Source organism: Lepidochelys olivacea (genome assembly GCF_965140295.1).
Source record: "Lepidochelys olivacea isolate rLepOli2 genome assembly, chromosome: 28".
NCBI lineage: Eukaryota > Metazoa > Chordata > Testudines > Cheloniidae > Lepidochelys > Lepidochelys olivacea.
Window position 1 is genome coordinate 1544630 of NC_140438.1, and position 9063 is coordinate 1553692.

At 63.9% G+C, this 9063-nt stretch overlaps 1 protein-coding gene across 1 annotated transcript; it reads right to left on the reverse strand.

The window, feature by feature from the left end:
- Positions 1–1137: 1137 nt before the first annotated feature.
- Positions 1138–7525, reverse strand: LOC311513986 (eukaryotic initiation factor 4A-I). Its single transcript, XM_084616206.1, has 10 exons — positions 7410–7525; positions 6866–6998; positions 6442–6581; positions 5740–5908; positions 5352–5461; positions 4283–4426; positions 3788–3925; positions 3213–3302; positions 2626–2705; positions 1138–2142 (listed from the first exon to the last, which is right to left on the reverse strand). The coding sequence occupies exons 1-10, from the start codon at positions 7431–7433 to the stop codon at positions 1998–2000; spliced, it is 1173 nt and encodes a 390-aa protein (XP_084472332.1). The 5' UTR covers positions 7434–7525; the 3' UTR covers positions 1138–1997.
- Between the last annotated feature and the right edge of the window lie 1538 nt (positions 7526–9063).

Consider the following 9063-nt stretch of genomic DNA (forward strand, 5'->3'; position numbering starts at 1 on the left):
CTCAGTGAATCGTGGAGGGGGCTAGTGGGGGCCGTGGGCTCATAGTCCCGCCCAACAGTCCTGCTGCAACCTGTTACAGCACCAGGGGAGTTGAGGCAAAGGAAAGGGCAGGAGGGGGAGCCCGGACGCCTGGGTTCTAGCGGCCCTGTTCCCCCAGTAGATTTGGGTTCGACGCTTTCGAGCTGTGAACCTCTGGTCACGGATTAGGGAAATCGTACCCATGACTCAGGAGGAGCTGAAGCTGGTCTAAGCATTGCGAAAGCCTACCACAACAGGAATCGTGGTTGTTCACCCGCAGAACTCCCCGCCACAGGATTGTGGCTGTGCGACAACTCTTGGAGGAGCACCAGCAGAACAGGGTAGTAGAGAAGAATTGGCCCTGCCAGATGTGGGACCTCACCTGTCCTCCCATGCAGTTGGGGGGGGGAAGGGGTACAAAGAGCTCCTCCCACCTTTGATCTTATGGGTCAGCAACCATGTTCCCTAAATTACAAGGCATCAGGATCCCCACTGTCACCCCCCGCCTTTTTTTTTTTTAAAGCCTTGAGTGACAGCTGCCCCCATGAGTCAAAGGAGCGTGAACTCCTAGCCCCATTGTGCAGCACGGGAGTCTTTGCCCCCCTTCCCCCTCCTATTAGTCCAGCTGCAGGGGAAACGGCTGGGATCCCACCGCTGACACCAACACCCTCCGCTATAGTTACCACTTTCAGTCAGTAGATTGCTAGGCCCTCCCCCCAAAAGGTGGTATCACCTCAATTTCTCTGTGGGGAAAGCGAGGCAAGGAGGGAGGAAAGCCGCAAGCCAAGTGTCAATCAGGAAGGCCAGACGGGGAGGGGAAAAAAAAAAAACAGGTAGCCTAGTGCACTGTGAACTAGCCCACTTTGGCTAGTAAGGGGACTGCTGGGGTAAGGGCTTTCCCCTCATGCCCCTGGGAGGATGAGGCATGCAAGACTCTGGTATCCCACCGCTCACACCAATGCCTTTAGGAGAGGATTAGCCATGCAAAGAACCCCAGGAACAGAGAGTACACCCCTCCTTCAGCCAACTGGGATTGGGGGAGGGTCTGGCCAAACTGCCTTGAGCCCCGGGGGGGGGAGGGGCCACCCCCCCTTTACAAACACAACCCAAAGCAGCGGCCATTTTGCAAGAAGATTTTTATTTGGTACGTTCGTTTCCTTTCAATAAATACTATACAAAAAGAAAGTAAAAAGGTCGCACACAATTTTGTTGGATGGGTGGGGAGGGTACGACAAATTTCCAGCTTACTGTTGCTTTTTTGGGGGGCAACTGATTTTGGGGGGGCTCCCTCCCATGACAGCTACCAACCCTGAGGTAGGTCCGACTTGCAAGCAGTTCGATTTAGCACCAGGATCAGGGTGGTGTAGCTTTGGGGGGGGGGGCCTCGTTAGGCGAGACGGCCAGATCTGTGGGGGCTAGGACAGCAGGACTCCTGGGTTCTACACCGGAGCTGGGATAGAACGCGGCAAATCCCAGAGAGCATGTGTGTGTGGGGGGGCATTAGTGGATACAGGGGACAGAAGTAGGAGCCAGCGTCCCATCTGCCCCCTCCTCCCCAAATTAAAGGAGGGACCCCAAACCAGGACGCCTGGGTTCTGCGCGAGCTGAAGAGAACCCAGGAGTCCGGCCACCGCCTATTCTAGGAACACGAAGGAAACGGGGGGAGGGGGGACACCACAAGCCAGGATGCCCCCACTCCAGTTAAAGGAGGCTCCGGGTCCCCCCCCCCAGTTTTGGCCTCGGGGCGCGAGCGGCAGGACAGCGAGAAGAGGACAGAGACCAGAGAAATGCCACGAAACACTAAATTGGATTTTTCTCACCTCCAAAAAGTGACATTTATTCAAAAGCCAAAAAAAAAAAAAAGGAAAAATAATTAAAAAACGAGAAAGAGAGAGAGAGAGAGTCTGCAGCCGGCGCGTGACAGCGGCTGGGGGGCAGCGCCCGGCGGGGCAGCACCCGGGGCACCCACCGGGGGGCGCTCAGATGAGGTCGGCCACGTTCAAGGGCATCTCCTCGATGGAGGTGTTGTAAAAGGTCTCTATGTCACGCAGGGTGCGTTTGTCCTCCTCGGTCACCATGTTGATGGCCACCCCTTTCCGGCCGAAGCGGCCCCCTCGGCCGATCCTGGGGGGGGCGGGGGGAGAAGGGGTGAGCGCAGGACGCCTGGGTTCTCTCCCTGGCTTGCATAGGAGCTAGTAGCCTGGAGGAGCCGGGGAGCCAGGACCCTGGGTTCTGCCCCCAGCTCTGCGAGGGGCCTGGTGGTTAGAGCAGGGGGGCTGGGAGCCCGGACTCCTGGGTTCTCTCTCTGACTCTGCGAGGGGCCCGGGGGCTGGTGGTTAGAGCAGGGGGGCTGGGAGCCCGGACTCCTGGGTTCTCTCTCTGACTCTGCGAGGGGCCCGGGGGCTGGTGGTTAGAGCAGGGGGGCTGGGAGCCCGGACTCCTGGGTTCTCTCTCTGACTCTGCGAGGGGCCCGGGGGCTGGTGGTTAGAGCAGGGGGGCTGGGAGCCCGGACTCCTGGGTTCTCTCCCCAGCTCTGCGAGGGGCCTGAGGGCTGGTGGTTAGAGCAGGGGGGCTGGGAGCCCGGACTCCTGGGTCCCCCCCCAGTACCTGTGGATGTAGTTCTCCCGGTTGGTGGGCAGGTCGTAGTTGATGACGAGAGACACCTGCTGAACGTCAATCCCACGGGCCTGGTGGGGGGAGAAAAAGCAGCCAGCCTTCAGGCCCCGGCCCCCCACGTGTGGAGCAGCGCCCATTCCCAGGCTGTGGGCTGCTGTGCCGCGGCCGAGGCCCGGGGGGCTGGGGGCGCCCGCTGCGGGGAGCAGCCCCCCCTTGGTGTGCCAAGGAGCTACATTCCGCGTACAGCACGGGGGGCTGGGCGGAGAGGGAATCTCCTTGGGGGCTGGGGGGGGCCAGGTCACCTGGGTTTGCCGACATCTAAGATGGCCGCTGTCATGTGATGGCAGCCATTTTAGAGGGGCCAGATCTTTCCAGCTGCCCCCCAAAACCAGCACTCCCCAGTCTCCCCCCCCACAGGGCAGACCCAACTGCAGCCTGCAAATCCCTGCCCTTAAAAATCCCTCACAGCAGCCCCCCCCAGAGAGCTGCCCCCAAGTTAACCCACCCCACTCATCTGTCCCCCAGGTTTTGCCCGCTACACCCAGGTGCCCCCCCCACAGCCCCCCAAGTCTCCTCACCAGTAGGTCAGTGGTGATGAGGACCCGGCTGGAGCCGGAGCGAAATTCACGCATGATTACATCACGCTCCTTTTGGTCCATGTCTCCATGCTGGGGGGCGAGAAAAGAGGGTCACCAGCAGCTAATCCACAGGCTTAACCATGCACTGGGGGGGTCTCACTGCACCCCCCCCCCCACCCCCGAGAATCCCCCCTTCACTGGCTGCTGGAAGGTGCAGAAGGGACAGAACCCAGGAGTCCTGGCTCTTAACTCCCCCCACAGCCCTAAACCTGGCACACACAACTCTGGGATCCCCCCCCCAAACAGCTGTACCCCCCATTTCAGGGACTGGGACCCAAGGGCACCCATGGTTCAAGGGGGCCAAACGCTGTTGCATGGGGCACACTATGGAAGGGCCACGGGCGGGGGGGACGGGACGACTCCACCATAAATCCAGATCCATGCAACTGGGGTGAGACCCAAACATCCTGGCTCCCAGCACCCACCCCCCTCCCCGGCTCTAACCACCAGCCCCCACTCCCCTCCCAGAGCTGGGGAGAGAACCCAGGCGTCCTGGCTCCTCCCCGCCCCCGTACCATGGCAGAGACGGTGAAGTCCCGGGCATGCATCTTCTCGGTGAGCCAGTCCACCTTCCTGCGGGTGTTGATGAAGATCACGGCTTGGGTGATCGTCAGGGTCTCGTAGAGATCGCACAGGGTGTCCAGCTTCCACTCCTGGGGGGGACAGGACCCATGGGGGGGTGAGGGTGACAGCCCCCCCCAGCACACTCATGTGGGGGACCCCTGGAAAATCCACTCCCAACTCCACCCCGGCGGGCAGAGCCTCCCCTGCTCCCAACACAGCCGTAACCCAGACCCGCAGTGTGCCCCCCATTTCAGGGACCGGGTCCCAGAGACATTGGGGTCGGCCATGGTTCAGGGGGGCTGATTGCTCTCGCATGGGGTACACTATGGAGATGCCATGGAGGGACCCCTCCATAAATCCAGGACCATGCGGGGAGGATAGAACCCAGGAGTCCTGGCTCCCAGCGCGCCCCCGATCTCCCCCAAGGGGAGAGCCCCCCCCCCCACCTCTCTCTCGACATTGATGTAGAACTGCCGGATGCCCTCCAGGGTCAGCTCCTCCTTCTTCACCAGGATGCGGATCGGGTCCCGCATGAACTTCTTCGTCACCTCCAGGACGTCCATCGGCATCGTGGCCGACAGGAGCACCACCTGCGGGGGGGACGGACGGACGACAGACAAGGGGGGCAGTGAGCGGCGCTGCTCCCTGCCCCACCCAGAAATCCCCTCTGCTCCCTGACAGCTGTAGCATCTCCCCCTGGGTTCTAGACCCCTCTACGGGAAGTTCTAGCTCCCCATCAATAGGCCCTGCCCCCTGGGTTCTAGACCCCTCTATGGGAAGTTCTAGCTCCCCATCAATAGGCCCTGCCCCCTGGGTTCTAGCCCCTCTACGGGAAGTTCTAGCTCCCCATCAACTAGCGCCTGCCCCATGGGTTCTAGACCCCTCCACTCGCTGTTCTAGCTCCCCATCAATAGGCCCTGCCCCCTGGGTTCTAGCCCCTCTACGGGAAGTTCTAGCTCCCCATCAACTAGCGCCTGCCCCCTGGGTTCTAGACCCCTCTACTGGTAGCTGCAGCACCCCACTAACTAGCCCCCGGATTCTAAACCCCTGCCCTACCCTTCCCCACATGACTGACTTGCCCTTTGGGTTCTAGACCCACCCCCCCCTTTACTGCCAATTCTAACTCCTTATGGACTAGCCCTGCCTCTGAGTTCCTCCCAGTTCATTCCACTGCTCCTTGGGTTCTAGACCCGCCATGACAATCCCAGCTCCTTCTGGTCTAGTCCGCCCCTGGGTCCTCGATCCCTGCAGCTGGGTTCAACTCCCCATGGACAGTCCCCGTTGGCTTCTAGTCCAACCGCTTCATCTAGTCTTGCCACTTCCAGACACACCCTCCCCCCCCCCCACACCAAATAACCTAGACCCACACTAACCCCCACACCAGTCCTGGGGTCTCCTGCAGCAAGCCCACACTCCGATGAACCCCCAGTTCTGGATTCAGCTCCTCCCAGGTGACTGCTCTTGGCCCACCAGGGGGCCCTTGATTCCAGACCCCCCCCCCGGTTCCAAGCTCACCTGGGTGTTCCCACTCAGCTTCTGGAATATGTCGTAAATCTGATCCTTGAATCCCCGGCTCAACATCTCGTCGGCCTCGTCCAGGACGAACATCTTAATGAATTTGGGAGCTGCGGGGAGAGGGCAGGGAGGCCGTTAGCCTGAGCAGGGTGCGGGGGGCAAGAGGGGAGTCAGCCCCCAGAGATGCTGTTCTCAGTCAGAGAGCTCTGATCACGCCCAGAAGCCCCTGTGCCAGGCCCGGACGGCAGAACGCCTAGCAGGGGGCACAAGGTGGCACCGGCATCAGCTGACACGCATGGGGAATCGTCACTGAACAGATACGGGGCAGGTCCACGCCCACCCGCCCGGGGGGTGCCCAGAGAGGGGACCCCCAAGCCATGGAACTTACACAGGTATCTCCTGTTCAACATGTCGAAGACACGGCCCGGAGTCCCCACAATGATGTGGGGCGCTTCCATCTGCAGCTTCTGCACCTCGGCCCGGACATTGGTGCCCCCAATACAGGCGTGGCAGGAGGCCCCCATGTAGTCCCCGAGGGCCATCACGACCTTCTGGATCTGCAGGGAGGAAGCGAGGGTGAACGGCCGGAGAGCCAGGCTTCACCCCAGAGGCGGCCGCACCTCCACCGGGCGAGGGGATCCCCCCACCATCAGCCGCCCCCACCCCAGAGGTGGCCACATCTCAGCGCTTGGTACCGAGGGGCCCCGACAGCCGTGTGCCCCCAGCATGAACCAGCGACAGCCACCGCCCGGGATACCGCGCTGGGATGAATGGGGGTTCGTCTCTCTCCCCCTGCTAGATTCAAGAGCCGCGCCACCAATCAGACGCGTCTTTGCCCAGTTAGCAAGGGAGGAAGTGGGCGTGATTCCTACCAAGTAACCACGTGGACCGAGCTTGCTCTCCCACCTCCCCTCCCACACGCCTCGAGCCGTGCCCCAGGACTCCTGGGTTCTCTCTCTGGCTCTGGGAGAGGAGTGGGGTCTGGCGGGTTTGAGCAGTGAAGGCTGGGAGTCAGGACTCCTGGGTTCTGTCACCTGACTGAGTCACCCCTTTAAACGAGGGGGCGGGGGCACTGCCCTGCCCAACTCACCTGCTGGGCCAACTCTCGGGTTGGGGCCAGCACCAAGGCCTGGGTCGCCTTGAGGTCCAGCTCGATCTGCTGGAGGATAGAAATGGCGAAGGTGGCCGTCTTCCCAGTACCAGACTGAGCTTGCGCAATGACATCATAACCTGGGGGAGCGGAGAAGTCACCGGTCAGCGCCCCGCCCCAGAGGTGGCCGCATCGCAGCACTCGGTAGCCCCGATAGCCGTGTGCCCCCAGCATGAACCAGCGACAGCCACCACCCGGGATACTGCGCTGGGATGAATGGGGGCTCGTCTCTCTCCCCCTGCTAGATTCAAGAGCCGCGCCACCAAGCGGACGCCTCTTTGCCCATTAGCAGGGGAGGGGGAAAAGTCTGGCCAGGGTCCTGCCCCGCTGGGACCCACCCCCCCCTCCCCAAGGACCGACTCACCCTTGATACAAGGAAGAATGGCTCTCTGCTGGATGGCGGAGGGCTTCTCAAATCCATAGGCGTAAATTCCCCGCAGCAGGGACTCCGACAGGTTCATGTCGTCAAAGCTGTCAACGATCTCATTCCAGTTGCTCTGAGGGGGGGCGAGGGGAAGGGGTTAACACCCCCCCATAAAGTCCCGCCCATGAATCCCCCAGCCCCTCGAGACTCCTGTCTTGACCCCCATCACCGCATACAGACCTCTCTCAGCCTGCTGCTCGCCCAAGTCACCATCCCTGAAAGTAATCCTGTCTGGGTACCCCCGCATCTCTAGTGACGCCCCATTAGACACTGCTTTGCTCCCTGCAGCCCCCCCCCCCCCCCGCAATGAGCCCATCCACCCACCCCCCTGCACTTCAGAGCCTCTGCCGCAGCCCCCCGATACCCTATCCCTTCCCCCAAGGAGCCCATCCACCCCCTAGCACCTCATGGCTGCCCCCCCCCCGATGCACAACTCATCCTCCTGCTCCACAGACCCCCCCCCCCCTCCCCAGCGCCAGCCCACCTCAATGATGCCATCGGGGTCCATTCCCTCGGGGCCATTGTCTCTAGAACTGGAAGGCAAAAGGGAGACAAGGGGTGGGGGTTAGACGAGGTCAGCGGGAACCAGATGGCGCCCCCCCGGGGGCTGCTCCCCCGCCCCCCCAACCCATCCACCCACCATCAGGACCCCCAGCACCCACCCCCGGGGGCAGGGTGGGCCCCCCCTTCTCCAGGGGGCCGAGCGCCCCCCCCAGATGCCTCCCCCAAAACCACGTCCTCCCCACAGCCTCAGGAGGCTGGGGTCCCCTCAACCCCCCGGGAATCCCCCTCCCCCTATCAGGCTTAGGGGCCCCCCCAGCCGGGGGGGCCGCTCAATCCCGCCCCCCTCCCTTCCCATCCCCCACCCCAGCCCGGGGGGGGGGGGGCCGCTCAATCCCACCCCCCTCCCTTCCCATCCCCCACCCCAGCCCGGGGGGGGGGGGGGGCCGCTCAATCCCACCCCCCTCCCTTCCCATCCCCCACCCCAGCCCGGGGGGGGGGGGGGGCCGCTCAATCCCACCCCCCTCCCTTCCCATCCCCCTCCCTTCCCATCCCCCACCCCAGCCCGGGGGGGGGGGGGGGCCGCTCAATCCCACCCCCCTCCCTTCCCATCCCCCACCCCAGCCCGGGGGGGGGGGCCGCTCAATCCCACCCCCCTCCCTTCCCATCCCCCACCCCAGCCCGGGGGGGGGGGCCGCTCAATCCCGCCCCCCTCCCCTTCCCATCCCCCACCCCAGCCCGGGGGGGGGGGGCCGCTCAATCCCGCCCCCCGCCTGGGGTCCCAGCCCAGGCTCCTCTCAAGCAGGGGCCGGAAGTGGCCCCCCCTCCCATCCCGTGACCTCGCGCCGCCCCCAGGCCCGGCCCAGGCCGCTCCACGTGCTCGGGCCTCTCCCTCGGCCCTTCCCCCCCCCCCACCCGGAAGTCCCGCCCCCTCTGCCCATTGGCGGGGAAGCCGGCGTGACGTCACGGCCGCGTTCCCCGGATGCCCAGCGGCAGGACAATGGAGGCGCCCGGCGGGGCCCGCGCGCGCTTCTCCTCTCCCGCGCGCGCCGCCCCCCCCCCCGCAGGGAAAGAATGGATTCGCCCACCGCTCTTTCCCCCGCCCTTCCGATAATGGACTGGGCCGGGGAGGGGGGATCGAGGGATGGGCTCGTCCATTTGCTATACCCCCCCACGCCCCGCGCATGGATCCGTCCAGGCGCGACCAACCCGCATCCCCGCGGCGCATTAACGCCCCCCCCCGTCGGGTGGTTCCGTCCTGTCGTCCCCACAAAAGAGTTACTGGAATTGGACTGCCCCCCCCACAGGATTCCCCCCCCCGACGGGAAGAATCGTCTCGTCCCCCCCCCCCGCAGGATCGGATGGTTCCGTCCGGAGCCAGGCCGCATCCAGATCGCCCCAGCGTCACAAAATGGCGTCGCGCACCGCACCGCCCCCCCTCCCACTCGGGCGGGGTGGTTCCGTCCAGCCCCCCTTCTCCGTGGCTCGAACTGCACCCCCTCCCCCTGAGCGCGAATGGGCTCGCCCACCTTGCTCCCTGCCCTCCCCCCAGGCCCGGATGCTTCCGCCCGCGTCCCCCGGGGAGGGGGTTTAAATGGACTCGCCCACCCCCCCCCAAAGGGGAAGGAAAACAAGGG

Bases quoted from the DNA above. Each gene is read 5' to 3' on its own strand.
- LOC311513986 (XM_084616206.1), bottom strand. From the start codon at position 7,433: ATGGACCCCGATGGCATCATTGAG. The intron at 6,999-7,409 runs GTGGGCTGGCGC...GCCCCCCCTCAG, and splicing joins ACCCCGATGGCATCATTGAG to AGCAACTGGAATGAGATCGT. The intron at 5,909-6,441 runs GTGAGTTGGGCA...TCCTCCCTGCAG, and splicing joins CCCGAGAGTTGGCCCAGCAG to ATCCAGAAGGTCGTGATGGC.